The sequence below is a fragment of the Leptonotus elevatus genome, chromosome 7, assembly GCF_054856555.1.
Source record: "Leptonotus elevatus isolate MCC_2025b chromosome 7, RoL_Lele_1.0, whole genome shotgun sequence".
Classification (NCBI taxonomy): Eukaryota; Metazoa; Chordata; class Actinopteri; order Syngnathiformes; family Syngnathidae; genus Leptonotus; species Leptonotus elevatus.
This window is the reverse complement of record NC_141245.1, coordinates 8,304,408-8,325,065: the sequence shown is the minus strand read 5'-3', so window position 1 is coordinate 8,325,065 and position 20,658 is coordinate 8,304,408. Positions and strand designations below refer to the sequence as shown.

The 20,658-nt window shown below is 38.5% G+C and overlaps 2 protein-coding genes across 5 annotated transcripts in view; one reads left to right on the top strand and one right to left on the bottom strand.

Annotated features, from left to right (window-relative positions):
- ankrd13b (ankyrin repeat domain 13B) overlaps positions 1-12,453 on the bottom strand; it is a 45,868-nt gene extending 33,415 nt beyond the window's left edge. The window contains exon 1 of the mRNA XM_086080894.1: positions 12,050-12,453. Coding sequence (XP_085937020.1) covers positions 12,050-12,157 — 108 coding nt within the window. The 5' untranslated portion in view covers positions 12,158-12,453. The remainder of the gene's footprint in view (positions 1-12,049) is intronic.
- Positions 12,454-15,628: 3,175 nt separating this feature from the next.
- The window catches only part of git1 (G protein-coupled receptor kinase interacting ArfGAP 1), a 31,428-nt gene continuing 26,398 nt past the window's right edge, over positions 15,629-20,658 (top strand). For 3 of the 4 annotated variants that reach the window (XM_086080653.1, XM_086080655.1, XM_086080652.1), the window contains exon 1: positions 15,629-16,015. In XM_086080653.1, coding sequence (XP_085936779.1) covers positions 15,964-16,015 — 52 coding nt within the window. In that variant the 5' untranslated portion in view covers positions 15,629-15,963. Of the gene's footprint in view, positions 16,016-16,079; positions 16,319-20,658 lie in introns of those variants that run through there. The other variant, XM_086080654.1, reaches the window with a different exon arrangement.

Sequence of the window (20,658 nt, the reverse complement as noted above, 5' to 3'; positions counted from 1 at the left end):
TTACAGGAAGTGAACCGGGAAGAAAATATGCAGCTGTGGTCAGAAATAATTTACACTCATAATGGGAATGAATGTCATATCAAGCCTGGCTTTTACATCCGCAATACATTCACCTAGACATTTGACTAAGCGGTGCTGAAGGTTCAAGGATGTCTTAACTTGACAAGGCCAAACCCTATTAACTCCTCATTAATGACCTTGATTGACTGCAGCTTGCAGTTTCTGTCTCGCCAGCATAAAAAGGACTCATTTGATCGACCAATAGACAGAACTATGGCAAAGTCCAACTAGGATTGTAAACGCTATCAAATAAATAGATTTACAGTACAAAATGCCTTTTCAGCCATTTCTGCTGTCTATGACTGCAGATTCCAAGATCATCAATTCAAACAAACGTAGAGACTGTAAGTCATTTGAATGTGTCACCACTTTTCTAGAGTGTGGAAGAAGAATCGAGCGGCTGGTCACCCTTCGATGAAAGGAAATTGGTTAGGAACCACCAAAGCTGAAACCTGTCCTGGGTTTTTATCATTAGGGGTGCCGGTTGATATTTTTATGGACTATGTTTAAAAGCTGGGTCTGTGCAAGGAAACCAACCAGTTTAAATGAGCCCGGTCAAAGAGAGCCTTCAGGCTCATATTACCTGTTCTAGTTTGATGATGTCTCATTAAACTCATCCAACCTTTCTTTGCCTCCATTAAAAAAATGATCTCTTAAAGTTATAAAACTGGAATTGTCTGAAATTGGTTCTAACACATTACCTGAATGAGGGATTACTTAATAGATCATTAATAGGCTGTAGACCAGCACCTCACTCAATTTTCAATGAAGAGAGGCCGTTACTGTATGTAAGTACACCTCCAAGTAACGTGGGGAGGATTTTGACCACACCAAATTTAACTGGTGGCATAAGAAAACATATGGAACAATAACCCTGTGCTCATTATTAAGCTTTTGAAAAGGTGGGCTTGATCATCATCATTTCATACTTAAAGTGGAATTCAACCGTAAACATTTCTTGACAATAATATGTTAAATGTGACCTCACTAGTCTAAACATGACATTCTGATTAATATTACATTTGTGGAATATGAGTTATGAAGCAAAATCCAGCCGTTTGTATCCATCTCAGGGGGCGGCCATTTTGACACTTGCTGTCGACTGGAGATGACATCACAGTTGCTCAGGGGCTCAAGTAGTGACCAATCACAGCTCTCCTGTTTTCTGAAGCTCAGCTGTGATTGGTTGTTACGTGAGACCTGAGTAACATTGATGTCATCTTCAGTTGGCAGCAAGTTGTAAAATGGCCGCCCTCTGAGATGGATAAAAACGGCGGGATTTTGCTGCTCAACTCATATTCCACTTTATTTATTTATTTCGCTTTGTTATGGCGGCGTGCATGGACGCAGCGGCTTGGAGCTCTTCACCTCAGTGCTTTACTATTTTAATGTTCTTTTGTTGTTCTTTTTGCCAATGTAAATATGTTTGAACTTTACCTTTTATTTTTGCACTGAGGGTGGGAGAGCCCACACCAATTTCATTGCTACTTCTTGGCACAATGACAATAAAGTTTCATCTAATCTTAATCTAAACTAACACAACATCAACCAGAATACCATATTTAGACTAGTGGGGCTGCATAGAACATATTGTAAAAAATAAAATAATAATTTGTGTTAACTTCCCCTTTAAAGGTTATTAGTATGCTTTAGTATCCAAAACCTTTGGTTATTTATTTTTTTACCATTGAATTAAATCGCAAAAACTCCTGCATGTATATCCATTTAAGATACATTCATGGAGACAATGGCAGTCAAAACAGACGCCTGAAAAACAAACAAATTCTAACCCTTGGCAATGTGTGAACTCCATTTATGTTCTGCTCTTCGGGGATGTTCAAGTAAAAGCTTACTTATTAGGTCTTTTAATAAGCTGTTATTGTTTGAATGTGCCATTAACATAGCAGATGTTAGCTTTCCAGAGACAGAGACATCTTTTCGTGGAGATATACACATTAACACTTATTATGACAACAGCACCACTTAAGGCTTGCTAAGTGCTAATGTCCATCCGTTATTACACACCAACCTGCAGAAATGTTGAAAAGCAACTAACACACTGCACTGTGGAGACAACCGTACTGTATAACTAATTTCTTTATTAAAGACTGATTATTTGTATTTATGTATACTGCAGCTGTTTGCGGACCATCAATTAATTTTTGCTTTAATCATAAGGTGAAACTCTAGCCACTAATAAGTGTAACGTTTACATGTTGGTTAATTAGTTACTGCCATAATCACGTTGCACTTCAGATATCTTCTTTTAAGTGACTTCTTTACTGTGCATTACAGTCAAATTCTGTCCGAGTAATTCCCCCCTTCCTATCGTCCATTTTCGTTCACCCCCTCTCTCAGTGGTGAGATCGGCGACTGCATTATTGATACACATTTCTAGCTATGGCATCTGCTCCTTCTCTCACACCACCACGCACCCCCTTTCCTCACTCACTGAGTTCGTGGCCCAATGCAGCTTGGCAGGTACTTAGGCCAACATCAATCTTTCATTCAAAAGCCACACACAAGTTTGTTTGACTATCTTTGTGAGGTCATCGCATCGACATGCATTTCCTAGCCCCTTCCTCTAACCCCAACCATCAAAAATGATTGCCTACCCCTATTCCTTACCCTAACCTCAATCATAACCCAATTCAAATCTAAACTCTAAATCCAAGTCTTGACCCTCAAAAAGAGGTCTAAACTTGTGGGGCCCAGCAAAAACGCCCCACATAGACGGGTGGTCGAAATGTTGGTCCTAGTGATGGCAAAATGAAGCTTCATGAAGCATTTGCGATACTTTTTGACTCCTCTAGATGGTGCTCTTGGTTTAAAGATAAAGGCAAGTGCAATGAAAATGGATTACATTTGCATTGTATCTTTGAATCAGAGTGCCATCTTGAGGAGTCAAAAAGTATCGCAAGTGCTTCATGAAGCTTCATTTTGCCATCACTAGTTGGTCCCACTATGTAACAAAAACAAGACCACACATACACACAAATGTGCATACGCACCGAAGAGGTAATTTCCCCCAAAATATTTGTGCATAGCCCACATGGGGAGATAGAGTGATGACAGAAAAAAAGAGTAACAAAATAAGTTTTATTTCTTCAAAACAGATGCCATGAAACACTGCCAACTCAGACAGCAGTATGAGTACAGCAAACGAGGGATGATAACTCAAAGAACAAATTGACAAAACGTCAGAGTCGAGATTTACTTGCATTGGGGGCTGTACATTGCATTGCAGGAAATAAAAGCAAACTATACTAAACCTCAAAATGCAAACGCTGACCTACATTTTAGAATATTTTGTGTTTTGATGTTTCACTGCATATTATTCACTGTCAGTCTGTCACACCTAATCTCCATAGAAGTCAGACGGGAAGAGGGTCCAAAAAAGTCAGACGGGCCTGTCAAAATAATCCAACAAAAGCAGAGTTGCACTGATGTTTATCTGAAGGTGCTGACACCTGTTCAGAACATAACAGATACAAATACTGGCACTACTGTTATCTTATCACGTCATCATACCAATATCTATCTATCTATCTATCTATCTATCTATCTATCTATCTATCTATCTATCTATCTATCTATCTATCTATCTATCTATCTATCTATCTATCTATCTATCTATCTATCTATCTATCTATCTATCTATCTATCTATCTATCTATCTATCTATCTATCTATCGGTAAAGGTAAAAAAAAACCACGTTTAAAATGCAACCCATATATCCAATACAACTGTGATCAACAAAGACACAATTTCTGATTAGTCACAAATAATCACAAGATTAATTGATGTCTTGTAGTTTAAAGATTGCCTTGGCGTCACATTCCTTGTGGAATGTTTCAGTTCAATAGGCGTGCAATATATTCTCATACTTGTCAGTTGCTCAGGAATGAATTCTTAGATGCTGAGAGACAGTTCCAAGCTTTGTGATTTATGTCTTCAAAATGTTTAAAAATATCACTCCAGCACGGAGACCCCCCAAAATGCCGAAATGTTGAAGACGTGGCAGTGTGAAGAAGTCATTAATTTCATGCATACAAACTTGAAGGCACACAAACCTCACTGATTTGTTTATGTGTTTTCCATTTTATGTTAAGACATGCCATTGTTAAAATAAAAATACACGGTGCCATACCCCAAAAAAGTGTATCAGGGCAGCTCACCTTTTAGGCCGTGCTGCTGAAAAGCAGAGATGGGCATTCCGACAACAATGAAGGAACCAACATCATTTTGTCCTACTACTGAGATCCCGTCCTGGCGTACGTCACGTTTTTTTTACCATGTGTATGTCAATCACACAGTTGTCATAGCGATTCATACGATAAACCCATTAAAATGGAATTTAACTGTTAAATTCCTTTCTATTTACTTCCAAATTGACGTTTGCGTTCTCATTTGCATCCGCACTAATCTGTAGCAGGACGGACTTATGTAGCAGGTGGTAACTGGAACTAGAACTTCTTCCTCCTTTTGCATCTAAGAATCATGGGAAATGTAGTCCTACTATCCACTGCGGTCGCCAGTTGCCAGTCAGACAACGCAGGCTGAGCTTTCTAGCGGTATATTTCCAATGTTAGCGACCAGTAAATAAGGTTGGATAATGTTGAACAGTCAACCAAAATAGCTTAGCATTAGCGATTTATTTGGTCCCCCCCACAATTAACAAAAATTAGCTAGCGATGAAATTTGGTGAAATTTATCACACACTATGTGTTTTTGTTTTGAAAATCTAGTCACCCTAATCTAATGTTGATTAAGTCCACACGATTATGGAATCCAGAATCTTTTATTTTTTTAACCCTTTTGTGTCTTAAAAACAAATGAGGCAGACTCGAAGCTCAGCTTCATACAGCTCCAGTTCCTTCTCCTGTGTCCAGCCACGCCCTTTGACTTGAGTCCTCGTGTGGATTAGGTGTTCCGATGTAATCATCAATAAGTACCGTCAGTACTAGTATTTTAATGACGAATGACGAATGACTCGTTGATGGATGCCCATTTCGCAGAGGAATGACGAATGACGAATGACGGATTGACGATTCCAATGCGGTTCGTCTTCTAATACTGATGGAGTGAAGATGACGGAAGGGCATTCCAACTGTTGACGATTGCCGAATGGCGGACACTCAAAATTAATTGATAGGCCAACATTTGCTGAAAGGTGTAAATGAACTGTCTCAGCAACCGGAATATTTGGCTCTTCTTCTCCTGTCTCAGGGTCCGGAGTTGTTCAGTTATTTGATGTTTTCTTTCTTTCTGGTAGCTTGCAAATCTACAAGAAGCATTAATAAAACGGTACATAAAACCAAGGGTCACACAAAATGGAAATAAAAGCACCTGAGGACAGGTTGTATATATTGTAAAGTAAGGTCACTGATGCAGGAATGAAGGATTTATCCCACATGAGGCATATGTCTAGTGTCTGCACTTTCACTTGCAGCTTTTTAATCTACTACATCTTGTTCCGACTTGCATCTCTTGCTAAGCTTTCTTTCTTTCACCAATCGAATCTTATTTGCATTTGCTTTTATCATTTACTGTCAATCTTGAGCTTGTTCTGTCTCCTTCTGTTAAAAGCTTTCTGCAATTTAACTAAATCTGACCCCAACCATTGTAGCTTGTCTTTGTGGCTTCTCTCCACTGCAATTAGGACTTGGGTTTCATTACACCAACGAAAGTAAGAGGGCTGAGGGTGGGATTAATCAATGCTGGAAGAAGGATGGTAGAAGTCGGAGAAGAGGAAATGAGAGGCCGGTCACAGACAAACCTGTAAGCAATCATGAATGGCTCTTTTCCCTTCGGTCAGCTGATAAATCTTGTGCTGATTTACCATTAACACCTCACCTGCTTCCATTAAGCAATCTTTTGCTTCAGTTTAGGACGCAACCGATCTATTCCAGAGCAAAGTTGTAAAGGGTGTAAAAATATAATATGTATTTTGGATTACGGAAGGACGCCTTCACACGCAGATCATGCAAGCGTCATACAAAGACGGTAGACCCAAGCCAAGATTGAATTTAAACACACAACAGTTACACACATATTTACACATGCTTGTAAAGTTAACACTCTTACCCACATGTTCATGTTCTAACTATCTAACCATGGAGAGTGTACCAAAATAAGTGTAACTATGTTTTGGCACCTTTCTGTTGGAGCCAACAGCAAAAACGGCACCCAAAGAGTGGAGCTGGACGCGTTATGTTCATTGATTGGTTGACAAAGAAACAACAGCAATTGAAGTGAACCTAAAATGTGCCTTCTCACAGATAAAAGTTATTCTTTTAAAACAGACGCATGCCAAAAAAAGATCAATTAAATGATGGATGACAGATCCTCCATTGCTGTCCTTTATTTACTTTGTTACATTGCTCTCTCTTTGTGCAAGTCACAAGCAAGCCTCAAGTCATAACCTTCAAGTCTCAAGCAAGCACCCACCTGCGAAACGAATCGCAACAGTCAAAACCAATGGTTCGGACCGTCTTTGTGAAGCATCCCACCCCGAGGTACGTTACATAGCTGTACTTACATGTTGAAAATCCTGTCGTTTTTACTGGTCCCAAACCAGTCTTCGTATTGCCAGCTAAACTGTAATATAACTGTGACCTGACAAATTAGCTTACCTGTCTTATTGGGTTTCCAACTGACAAATGATATTGTCGCTGTTTTATGTCTTCATTCTGTGAGTTATAAACCATTCTATTTTTGCCACTTTCAATGACCAAATAATCCGTCAATTCAAATCTAACTTTAGAGCTGCCCCCGTCGGCGTTGGTGTTTACTGTAGGTAGCCACTTCACACTAGCAAGTGCGGAACAATGATAACGAGGTTGCCAGGTTGGAGCAAAAACAACAACCTTACTAAAAATGCAAACTGTCTTAAAAAAAAGCATATTTCCCACTATCAAGAGATCTTGTCAAGTCATGTAGTTCAAGTCAGAGTCAAGTCGAGTCTCTTGGATACCAAGTCAAAATCAAGTCCTTCCCCAGTTTTTACCAAGCAAGTCACAAAGTCCTAAAAAAATGGTAACGCAAGTTTGACTCGAGTCAATTCATGTGACTCAAGTCCCCATGTCTGGGGTAGGCCTACAATGTAGCCTGTAAATTCAGTTGAGCCCGGGTTTGTACAACCACCAAGTCCACATCGCGACCTGTACTGGACAGCGAGCTTGTAAAAAGCTGGAGAAAAGCTGGTCAATGTGTAAGCGGCTTGTGATGTCACACTAAGTATGCTGGTAACACAGCTATCACCATTCCATCTACACACCTCGTTATGGAAATACAAGCCAGTTTAATGTTCCACACCATTCCATGCTTGGCGAGCTAAATTGAATTATACTGTGAGACAGTGACAGTGAAAAAAGAGAGCTGGATGAAAAACCTCAATGGAAAGAGCTTGATGAGATCATCGGGTCATTTCCCGACTTTCTCTTGAGATAACCCATCAGTCTTTACTGTGTTTTTTAAGGCCAGACAGACTCTGCTTCGGATCAAGCCACTCTTCTCTTCATCGCCATATTTGTGCCTCCTCTTCTTCATTCTTTAAATGTTGCCCGCTTTTACTTTTCCACTGCTTCTGCCAACTTGGTTATTTACACAGGAGAGCACAGCTGTAGATTCATCTTTGAGAAATGTCTTTTCTCTCCTCTCCGCATCCTTCAAATTGGACTACTCTCATATCACCTTGCTACTTCTCTCCAACGGACTGCTGTGAATAATATCCCAGAAAGCCTGTTTGAAGCAGCGATTCACCACATAAATAAAGTAATGTGCTTGCATATATCTGATGATTGTCAATAAATGAGTTTGATCAGAAATAGTATATCAGTGCAGAGTGGAAATAGATTCCACATGAGCCTGTCTTGATTTAAAAGTAGGCTTACGGTAATTGATATTAAAAAATAATAATAATAATAATTAAAAAGCCCTATAGATCAATTATTTTTACATAATGCAGTTTCCCCACTGTTCACTTGGACAAAGAGTTTGATATCACTGGAAATGACAATGATTTTGATTAGATATTCTTCCTCTTTTGCGTGCCTGTTTTCTTTTTGCCATTGATTCGGCTAACATTAGGGCTCTTTTTAAAAAATGGACAGCGGGCGTGCCCAAAGTGACTATAGGTGTTATGCTAAATGTTTTTTTAAAGTTTGCTGTCTAATGTTTTAACATTGTCAATGTATGTTCTTTTACTAAATTTTGTAACCTACTTTTGTTTTGTTGCCTTGCCTTGCCTTGTTTGGCACAATCAACCCTAATAACTAACACAGAACCACAATAGGTTTAGTTCTAAATGAGACAAACATTTTATGGTAGGCTGCTCCTGCCTAGTAAGGTAAAAAAATAACTTGTGCATTAACTTTACACAGATTAATTTCAGTTGTTTACATGATAGTTGATACTGTGTTAAAATTCTGCCCATAAAAACACTCCAAAATATGAAAAAAAAAATTTTTTGAATATTGAAAATAATCTGAAAAGAAAAGGAAAAAACTGCAAATGTGCAAATCTGCAGGAGTTTTTATACAGTGAGACTCATACCGGACTCCAAAGTGAGTCACATTATGCCATTTTATGAAAAAAAAAAAAGTTGTACTAGTTATCAGTCTTTGCATCTGTTTTCATCAATAATCTTAAAACATACAGTTTCTTGAAAAAGTATTCATACCCCTTGAACTTTTTTTTTTTTGCACTTTGCCACCTTACAACCACAAACGTGAATGTTTTTATTGAGATTCTACTGTATATAATACAATTGATTTGATTGATTAAAGTGTATTAATTTCTTCCGATAGGACTCATCTGTGCGGTTTACTTGTTACAGTTACAGGTGGAAATAATTGTTTCCTTTTTTGGTTCCTCATTGTTCTCAGTTTACACATCTTTCTGTAGTGATGGGAAAATGAAGCTTCATGAAGCACTTGCGATACTTTTTGACTCCTCAAGATGGCACTCATGATTCAAAGATGCAATGCAAATGTAATCCATTTTCATTGCACTTGCCTTTATCTTTAAACCAAGAGCACCATCTAGAGGAGTCAAAAAGTATCGCAAATGCTTCATGAAGCTTCATTTTGCCATCACTATCTTTCTGGACTGTGCGGCCAAAGTAGTTTCGACAAATACGAGCACTCTGGTTGAGCTGTGAACTGATGTTGAATTTACTGTATTCCTTCTATGACGCCATTGTATTTATTTACAGTGCTTATACACCTATCTGCTGTGATACTCAGCAATCCGCTCCACACTCTTTGTAAAAACGGGTGTGCAAAAGCGATGTTGACTCAACTGTACCAAACTGTGCATATGTGAACTTGTAGGCCTACTGCTTGCTTGAAATGTGCCTACACTCAATAAATAGTTCTGTTTTAAACAAGAAGCTCTTACTTTGGAAAAGGGATATTTATAGATTACATGTAAACAGAGGAAGAGAGGAACAGTGTTTGTTCTGCTTTACTACCTGTCTTCCTGCCTCACCACACCTTGCTCTGATCTGACATCAGACTTGGCAGGATGACGATCTGAGAGTATTTTTCAGTGCGCGTGCACGTATGCGCGCGTGTGTTTAAATGGCCTATTTTCGCTATTATCGCTCGTGATTTTCGTGTCGGTTTGAGTGGTGCTTTTGTCCTATGGGAAGCCTGCATAGTGACGGAGATTACATAATACAACAGTACCGAAACACCCAGGAAATGTTGCTTCCCTACAAAGAAACAAAAAAAGAGTCATAAACATAAACACAGAAAAATAACTCATAATTTTTCTTTTTATCCTGCGCCGATATCCTGCACAGATTCCAGCGAGTTCGTTATGCTTCTAAAAAGGAATGAGAAGAGCCGCTTCCATTGGAAGTAAATCATTTCTACTAGGGGTCTCAATCCGATATTGATATTGGATATCGGTCCAATATTAGCCACAAAAAAAAAGTAGGATCGGGTTATATTGGGCTACATACTAAATATCTGATATTAGCACTCATGCAGAAGCAGACCATTCCAGTCTCTGTTCCTGCTCTTATCCAGTGGCATCTGGATCTAGCATACAGAGCCCACTCATTCAAGTGCAGTACATTCTCATGTTTGAGGTTGAATTTATGTAACCCAAATATTTGGACTATGGGTCATACTTTTTCATACCTATATGTACTGACTGTTCTTTGTTTGAACATTTGAACATGTTGTATCGGGGCACTCCTAATTTTTACCTGCTCACATCTACGAAGATACTCGGGGTGTTAGAAAAAATCGATTCGGCAATATATCGCGATATTACAGCGCGCAATTCTTGAATCGATTCAATATGCGGCCGAATCGATTTTTAAACATCTATTTTTTTGTGGGAATATTCAACAAAACGTCTTACTTAGGGTTAGGATTTACACATTAAGCATGAAAGAATGTTATATTAATGGAACATTAAGCCTTAATATTTTATTTCAGTGCTGTTCAAACATGAAACAGACTGCAACCTGAATTTTCAGATAAATAAATAAATTTTCATACAAATCTTACAGTGTACATTCGGTATTCGGTACATGTCAAATCGGTAAAATTACCGAATGAACAATACTGAGCTCTCTCAACAACAATAATAATAATAATCTTACAGTGTACATGTACAAGTTCACTGATTAGTATTTTCTAAATTTGAGTTTTTAAAAAATCGCAATAATCAATTTATAGATTCGTATCGGGATTCATCGAATCAAATCGTGACCTATAAATCGTGATACGAATCGAATCGCCAGGTACTAGGCAATTCACACCCCGAGAAGATACCAAAAGAAAGAAGTTGGTCAGTTATTTAGGGTTCATTAAATACAAGTCAATTCTACATAACTACTGCTTCCTTCTTTTGTCTTTGCTAACAAGAATGTACAGTATGTTAATCAGTGATTCAGCATACATTTTGAAAACCACCACTCATTGCACAGGGTTGGATATTTTAGAATTTAGAGCAATACTGTAATTAACAATAAGCCATATACAAATGAAGAGCCTGTTTCCAAAATGCAATAAAAGCCAGTTTTAAAAGATGGATTTTGCCATTCTCTTCTTTTATGCTTTTTATTATTTGCTGTGTCAAGTATGTGCCAAGCCACAAAATAACATTGCTTTTCACGCCCCTGTTAGATAATTTGCTTCAAAGAAAGTTCCATATTGTTGTGGATGTTCATGTTGTAAACTATACAGTATGTAGGAAAATGCGTGTGGCACCTTGAGACAGATGCATGCACTCAAAACCCATCCTGCAGAGAATCTCTTATATAATGACACTGAGTGTTAGTGCATTTGTTTAAAAAAAAAAGACACCACTCACATGTGTGCTGGTAAATGTAACTCACTCACACAGAGTTATAGTTGATCTCTTTCCTCAAGGCCAAACTGAAGTGGTCCTTTTGAAACAATAAGTGAAAACATGTTTTTAAATCATTAGGATTGTACTTGCAATATTATGTACTCCCACACGCTACAGCATGTGCTTTGTGTCACCCACTCACAATTGGTGGAAAGATAAATATCAGGTTTTGAGTTGTGGGTGCAATGTTGCTGCAACATGCATGCACTGCATTATCACCCGATGAGCAATAAAGCCATCTGTCAAATACATTTAGGATTCAGACAACTCGTACAACTTCAAACAAACCTGCTTAGTAGGTTTTAACCAACTAAATGCACGTCAACGTTTACTATGGCAGTAGCAGTGTTTTAAAAAGATACAAGGAAAAAGACCAAGAGCACAATGAAGCGACGAATATGGCTACAAGTGCCCTAATCCCAACAATGATCAGCACTACCTGCAATTATCGAGCTGCGAGATGAAGTGTTGCGATGCCACCTGCACCACCTTTTAAATCTCCACTGGCTCCAGCGCGTGCACAAAACACGCCCAAACAGACGCCACAAATAAAGAATCAGGCCTATGTACAGAATATTAAATAGATGTGTTTTAAAAGGCTGCTCCGGCTCTCACCTGCTCGTTGGCCGTCAGCTCTTTCTCCAGCTGCCGGTGCTTGTTGTGCCACACCAGATAGTGGACAGGATAGCGACTCTTCTCCGGAGTTTTCTTAGCAGAAATCATCCTCGTTCATAGTTTGTCTCCTCTTCCGTCTTCACTGTGGATGGTAAGGACACTTTTGTTAGTGACGCTCGCTACACAATGATGCTAATCATCATGTCGCTGTCGTCCGGAAGTCTCGCCCTGCGTTTGGTTAGTAGAACCTGGCTGATAACGCGGTCGCTTCGGTCGTGCGTTTATTTCTTAACCGCCCGCTTGGTCGCCTCTTTCTCCCTCCCCTGCCTACTCCACAAACACATCTCTCCTCCTCTCTCTGCTCTCCTCTCTCCTCCCATCCGCCCGCTGACTGAGATGCGCTGACAAACTGCAAGCAAATGTGCTCATACTCAGCCAATCCGCTCTGATGGATGCTGTGATAGAACTTATGTCTCAAAATAGGCTGCAGGAATAATGAGCAAACACTCAGAATGGAATTGAGGAAGTTAGTAGCTCGTATGTTATATATGGAATGAGTAAATAGCGTCAAGCAGCAGTGCACGCTTCATTTGGATGCCTATATGCACATCCTTATGATTCTTTTCTTTTATTTCGAGGCCAAATACTTCTCTCTAAAATTCATTTATTTCTAAAGCACATGAAAAACAGGGTTGAGCAAAGTGCTATGCATTTCATAAAAGCAATGGCAATTGTGCCAATGTAAGATAAAGACAATAAAACATATCATCTAGACCAATAAAACATTGAAAACACCATTAAAAAAATACATTACAAAGCTGACATGATAATAACAATGGTAGGCTAATAATAATCTATCCATTTTCATACAGCTTTTGCTTTTGAGGTTCAGGGAGTGTAATGCCTATCCCTGTTGACTATAAGTGAAAGGCTGACTTTCACCAAACTGGTTGCCACTTAATGACTTGGAAATGAAACTGAATCCACACTGGTGCACAGAAATTAGGTGAATTAACCAGTACACAATCAGTAACTTAAGACTAACCACTAAAAACAATGAATTAGGCGCTATAATTTTATATGCAGTACAGGTGGCCTATGTGTTTTGTTTCTGCCTCGTGGTCCTGTGTTTGACTTTTTACTCCAAACAGGTATAGGCTTCACACGCTCCAAAAAACATGCACGTTAGGTTAATTGAAGACTCTAAATTGATCATACGTGTCAAAGGGAGTGGCCATTTGAACTGTCTAGCTAAATCTTTGTTGGCATTGTACAATAATATGCAGTCCCATGGGAAGTTTTGTCATCTTCAGCTATACGATGGACCCCCTAGAAGGAGAAGCCCTCGGATGAACTGACCACTCAGAGCTCAGTCTCAACCCGTATAGAACAAGGGCTAAATGGGTGTAGGATTTAATGCTCTAATAGAAATAGGAAAGAACCCCCAGATATCATGCAAATCTAATCCATAAAGAAACTGTGAGCTAGAATAGGTTATCAGTACCAGTCTTTTCAGACACTGAATAACTTGACTGCTTGGTTTTCTGGCAACATTGCACATTATTGACTTTCTGTCCATAATCTTGCCTTTGATCCTCTTGCAGCAAAAAAAAAGAAGAAGATAAAAAATAAAATAAAATAAAATAAAAGAATAAATAAATAACTAAATAATAATAATAATAATAATAATAATAATAATAATAACAAAAATAAAAATAAAAATATTTTTTTAAATAAAATAAAATTAAAAATGTAAAGTTAAAAATTAAAAGTTAAAAAATATATATATAATAATAATTTTAAATTAAAATAAAAAAAATATTTAAAAAAATATAATAATTAAATAAAAAGTCAATATTTTGGAACTGAAACAAAACAAGTTCCCCTTGGCTGATTTTGAATCAGTTGGGAAAATTGTGGCACTCGTGTGACCTTTAAGGAGCAGCAACAAAAAGAAGTCTAAATCTTTTTTAATGCACTACAGCATGAGTATGAATTGCTTCGAATTGAACAGCGACATACTGTATATCACAGATCTATTTTGCTCAGACGTATATGGCACGCAGCACAGTAAATAAAGCCCTAATGAAAGAGCATTACTTCAGGTCAATTGTCACCTGTAGGATAAATGTCCTTATTCAGTTTTCCTCTTTAAAGGACATTTTATTGACACTTATTTATATGTAATATTGAATGAGGCAATTAGAAAATGGGTCAGTTGTAGTTTGCAGGTACTGGTTTGTTTCTCTTCAGTGGTGGGAAATAACAAAGTATAAACACTTCCTTAATGTACTTAAGGGGAAGTCAAGTGAAAATGTTTCTTTCCAACAATATGTCCTATGCACTCCCACTAGTTGAAACACAAAATTCTGATTAATATTGCATTTGTAGAATATGAAATAGGCGGCAAAACCCACTCTTTTTTTTTAGTCCATCTCAGGGGGCTGCCATTTTGCCATTTCCTTTTGACAGGGCTCAGTTGACAAATGACACTTGATCAAACCCAGAAAACAAGTGAGCCGTGATGGTCGTTGCCAACACTGGCGTAGTGCTGCCAAGCGGTTAAAATTATTTAACTAATTAAACACACAAATGTCCGTAATTAATCACAATTAATCAAATGTTTCTACTTCTATTTCTACTATTTTCTACAAAGCTTGTAATGTATTTACTTGAGTAAAATTTTGGAATTAATGTAAAATCATTAAATAAATAAATAAATATTTGTTTCAAAGACTGTTCTCATAGCGAAGCTTTCTTTGACACTTGAATACAATTCTCTTGTAAAATACAACTCTTGAACAATACGATCAAAACTGACTCAGTTTTCCAGGCATCGCTCTTATATTCTTCTCATACAGAAACAATTCTCAAAATTTCTCGCTCACAGGTTTAGTTATGCCCACGAGCACCACACTCTAGCAGCGTTGGTTTGTGAGGGTACGGTGTTGGTAATCTAAGCAGGGTATTTTGCTAGGAGATTATACAGCAAATGTGTACAAATAATATAAGATACCTATAGTTTTATTTCATTTTTTTCCCATTTCCCTTAAGCCTTAGATATGGCTTTGGCCTGAGCAAAAAATATGGCTTCTGGTCTGAGCATAAAAAGAGCAAATGGGTGTATTTTTAGTGAATGACAATAAGCAATTAGGCAAATAAATGCCAGACCAGAAATATACCAAGGCTGATTGCAATCTGAAAAACAAAAACAAAAAACAAGCAACTCGGTGTGTTGTTAGTTGTTATCCTTAGTTAATTTAGCTCTTCATGTTTTTCAATTTACAACATTATTGAACAACAATCGACAACAAATTATGATTTTTTTTTTTATCAGTATCAGTATGCAAATCAATAAGAACAATGTTTTATTTATTTATTTTTTTGCTTTTCCCCTAGGCTTTGTTTGTACATTTAGGCTTTTAATGTGCAGAAGTGGAATCAGTATTGTTTTGTTTTCCCAGTCTTCATTTTTTTTTTTTTTATTCATTTATTGTTTTTTTTACGGCAGGTAGATTGCAGGGGGTGTTGGGCGTGTGCCATGTGGCAGCCAGGTAGAGAGCTGCCGTCTCTCGGCGAGATGCTGCCATTGCAGCTACAGACATGAACTAACTGCGGAAAGCGCTCTCCACAGCCACAATAGAATTAACCACGTTATGTTTTCGCAAATGCGATATAGAATATGTTATTTTGCCAATGTATGTAGCGAATGAACCGGCGGAGCGTACGGGAAATTTTAACTGTCAGTGTCAGCCGACGGCCGGGAAAACCTCTCGCCCCAGCCGGCTTCCGGGGATTGAGGGTCCGCATCGGTTGACGGGCGACGGCAGACGTCGCTCTTGTGGCTCGGGGGGAAAAGGGCGAACTAGCACATCATCGCCGACATCCACCTCTCGATTTCAGACATTTCCGAGATGTCAAGAAAGCTACAGCGGACGGAGGTCTGCGCCGACTGCAGTGCGCCAGGTAATGAATCAAAACACACGTTTGGGTGAAGGTGGCCGAGGCTGGACGCCCTTTCTGCGGCTGGGCAGAGCAGGAAAACGGCCAGTGCTTCGAAGCGTCGCTGAGGCCTCAAATATTGAGCGAAAATAGGCGTGTTTTTTTTTTTTTTTCAAAGCGTTATGTCGTTAGCTCATAGAAGCTAGCCATTGTTGCAACCTAGAAGACTGACTTGTATGTTTATTTGGCAAGGTCCTATGCGAGGAGACCGTAAGCGTATGTTGTGCTGTGGATGATGTACACGGATATCGCCTTTGAGCCGAAGAGGTTTGTTTTGATTTTGTAGTCTTACACATATTAGCATAGCATAGCTAGTAAACTGGTGAATTTCACCGTTTGTGCAACCAGTTCAATTAAATACCATGCTTGCGCTCAGAATAAATGTAAACGTTGTTCATTCTGCCGTGTTAGGAGTTTATTTGGAATTTGGAACATTTGATTGTAGTGTTAACTTGTCAACCGATTCATGGTTGTAGTTGCTACTTGAGCTAACGCAGTAGCCAAGCTCGCTAGCTAACTTTGGCTAAATGACTAGTTTTCCCATAGATGTTAGTTTATACGGCAACTGTCAATCATGTGTAGCAGTAATTGTCAGTTTGTTATAGTTATTGGTAAATATATATTTTAGAGAATGATTTATGGCACTTTAAACATGTCTTGAAATTTGCATTATTTGCCTTTTATCTGCTATGTCTGGAAGAAAAGTGTGTGTGTGAGTATGGGGGGGGGGATAAAAGTAATAAGCTACATTTATTTGCTTTCCTCTGTTTATATGAGTGCTCACATCCTCGCGTTTAGTTCGGACTGCGGCTCATATTTATTGGTGCTTGTGTGTGTTGTGGTGCCTGCATTCATTCATGTGTACATGCATCACAACAGCTGCTCTTTCCCTGCTGATGTATTTGATTGCAGTGCGTGTGTATTCAAAGCTGTCAAAACAGCTTTATGGCCCTACTACTCAGTGCATGCTAGCTACACTTTGCTACTTAAAAAAAAAGAAAAAGTTTTACTTACCTCAGCATGTTACAGCTCTCCATCTCAATGAACTAACAAGCACTTTTGAAAATCAGTTAAATGAATGCAACAGAAAGTGTAATTTATGTTGATCATGATAGGAAATGTATATACTTTTTTAAAGCACTTGTTCCTCTTTTTAATTGCAGTAAATCTTTAAATGAAAATCAGTTTGAGCCTAGGCCATATATATAAAACAGTCAAATGGAAACAAAAGTTCCTAAGTGTTTCTTATGCAACGTGATACATATTCTAATCTTATGGTGCTGCTTAAACAAGTTTATTGTGCCGCTGTTTGTAACCTCAAAATGTCATAGATACTTCAATTTTATATATGTGAAAAACACTTGTGGGTCATAAATATAAAACATTCAAATGACAAAAGAATGGTAATAACTAAGTGTACTGTCATGAAAATGAGTAAGTATTATTAAAACAGTATTCTTAAGTAAATATTCTTAAAACACTGCACACAATAGTTAATTGTATGCCGTTTATAACCTCGAAATCGCACATTATGTTTGTGAGTTTCAGGACCATCACAAACTGAGTATCCTACCTAGTTATTTTTGTAATAGTGGTCAATTGCTGATAAGAGAATTGCCCTTTAAGTTATGTTAGTCAAAAAAAATAATTCAGAGTAGAAGATTGTCATAAAATTATCATCATGAAACCTTTTTCGACAACAGAGGTCATGTAAGTGACATTTTATCATTGTCCAGATTATGTAACGAAATACTCACTTTTGCTTGATAAAAGTATTTGGGCACGCCTTTCTTCACAAATTGTGAAAAAAAAAACAATATACACGCCCACAATCCTTTTGTTTGGTAAGAGGAATGAGGTCAAGTGAGGTAAGATTACGGCTCACAATCATGCATTAAGATTGTTTTGAAGTCCAAATCTTGTACGACATTCAAGCGCTTAAAAAAAAAAAGAAGAAGAAGAAGAAGTATTTGGTCAAAATACAATGAGATGGTCTCAATGTTTCCCAAAGATTTGAAATCTGATTTGAGGGCGGGGGTTCGGTGTGGGAAACACCTTCTTCTAGATCAGGGGTGGGCAAACTTTTTGACTTGCGGGCCACAATGGGTTTGAAATTTTGACAGATGGGCCGGACCAGGAGCATTTGGACCTCATAGCACAGTAAACACACACAGATAAATGTACAACCCGATTTACTTATAGTGTGCACTAAGGACTGCGTTTTTCAAATGTGCAAAATCCACTTATTTAAAACAGCTTTTCCAATAGCTTCATTTTTATTGTTTTAGCTCAACTTTTATTGTGTTTTTATGCGTTGTAAAGTGACCTTGGGTGTTCTGAAAGGTGCTGTTTTTAAATTAAATGTATTATGATTATTATAAAATAGCCCTAATCCAGGTAGTACGTTTGCCTCAATGAATATGCAAGATGCGGCATTTACACACTATTTGGCAAAGTGGGAGGAGAAATGTAAATAGATTATAATAGCACATAGACTGTGATCTGTCAAACCTGGGGATTGCATCTATTTTTTAATAGATTTCAATTCAAGGCGTAAAGTTAAAGAAATCAAGATTTATTGAAAAAAGATGATCACTTTCAACATTCAAAACATATTATTACCCAACGAAATACTCAATGTCAATCATTTCTGCTTCACTGCTGTGCATAAAGGCACACTCAATTAAAAGACGCACTTTCAAACTTTTTTTTCATAACAGAACATAAGTAGAAAAACTCACAAATTTCAGCAGTCCGACGTTTTTTCCTGTTAAATTTGGCGATCCATCCGTGGTGACATTGGAAAGTTTACTCCAAGGAAGCTTCATCCTCTCAATGACAGCGGACACATGTGCATACAAGTCCTCTCCTCGCGTTTTCCCCTTCAGCGACTCCATGCTCAAAAGCTCCTCAGTTATCTCAAAACTGTCGTTTATCCCTCGGATGAAAATTAGGAGCTGAGCAGTGTCTTTTATGTCGTTACTTTCATCAAGTGCCAGTGAATATAACGTAAAGGTCCCTGCCTTTTTATTTAACGTGCTCACTATATCTTCATCAATCAGTTCCACACGGCGAGTCACTGTCCTGCGTGATGAACTGATTTTTTCAAACTTGCCTTTGGTCTCCGGACACAAGAGACTTGCTGTCTCTACCATGCATTCTTTCAAAAACTCGCCTTCGGAGAAAGGCTTGCTAGCCTTCGCCAATTTGAACGCCAGCAAAAAACCTGCCCTGGTACTTGACTCCTGAATTGAAGTTTGTCGGTGAAAAAAATTCTGCTGAGCCTGTAAATTAGCCGCCAACCTCTGTGCAGTAGCCTCCCGTTCTTGTGTTGACTGCTTGCTAGCATAATTTGCATGTTTCGTGGCAAAGTGACGGCTGATATTGTACTCTTTAAAAACCGCAACGGCTTCTTGGCATATCAGACATACAGCCGTTGATCGGACTTCAGTGAAAAAATATCGTGTTGTCCACTCTTTATTAAACACTCGGCCCTCACCGTCCACTTTCCTTTTCTTTGGTCCGCTCATTTCTACAGACTGGGTCAGATGGTCACTCACAGCAGTCCTTCACTTTACGTGAGACCGCGCCAGCGATTTTATTTTCTGCGCCCTCGTAATTAAAGAAGCGAAATAACGCCATAATATGTGTGTGTTAAGAGCGGCAACTTAATCGCTGTCCTTGGTACCCGCAGTAAAGCACTATTAGGGACGTGAAGGGAATTTTTTTTTGTGCATATTTTCTCTGGCCCACCCATTTTTCCTCAGGCCCACCCACAATAAAAATCCTGGCGCCGCGGCTGGCGCCACCTATTGGTGAAACGCGGGCATTGCAGGGACACTTTTTTTCTAGCCTTATTGGATAAGTTCGGCGGGCCGGATTGAAAAGCATAACTGGCCGTATTTGGCCCGCGGGCCGGGGTTTGCCCATGTCTGTTCTAGATGCTAGAATTTGGAAGTCTGACTCTGATGATATATAATTGCATTGTGAAACTTGTATTTGTCTGTAATTTACAGGAGTGAACAAGAAGGTATTAAGTGTGTATCTTGGATTGTTTTCTATTATTTTTACTGTGTGTGTGTGTGTTTAACATTTACTACTATAGGTTAAATCATTAATGTTTGACTTTCTGGCATTTGGGCTACAATTCCAATTCCAAACTATGCTACTGAAACCCATTTTTTCCTACTGTGGCTGCAGGTACTTAGAGAATTTAATCAAATACTGCACTATTTTAGTCCCATTAATACCTTGAGCCATGGCTTTTTTATCCCATCTTGAGCGCGACGTAATATTGCCCACATCGTGGATGTGTGTTTGTGCATGTCGGCATGTTTAGACATTGTTTACTGTTAGCTGTTGTGTTCACACGGGAGGGTAGTCAGAGCATAAACATGACCCGTAATGCATGACTGCTCTGCCAGAATCTCTAGTTTTGTATCTTCCTTAGTTATTCTTACCAACTCATTTTCTCCACCCTGACTTATTGGTAGACCGCAGTGTACAAACACCAACAAATGTGTTGTAACTAGTGATGGAAGGATATTAGATTGGCTCATGAATAAACAAAAACAAAATAACCCCACCGTTAGTAGGATGGATGGCCG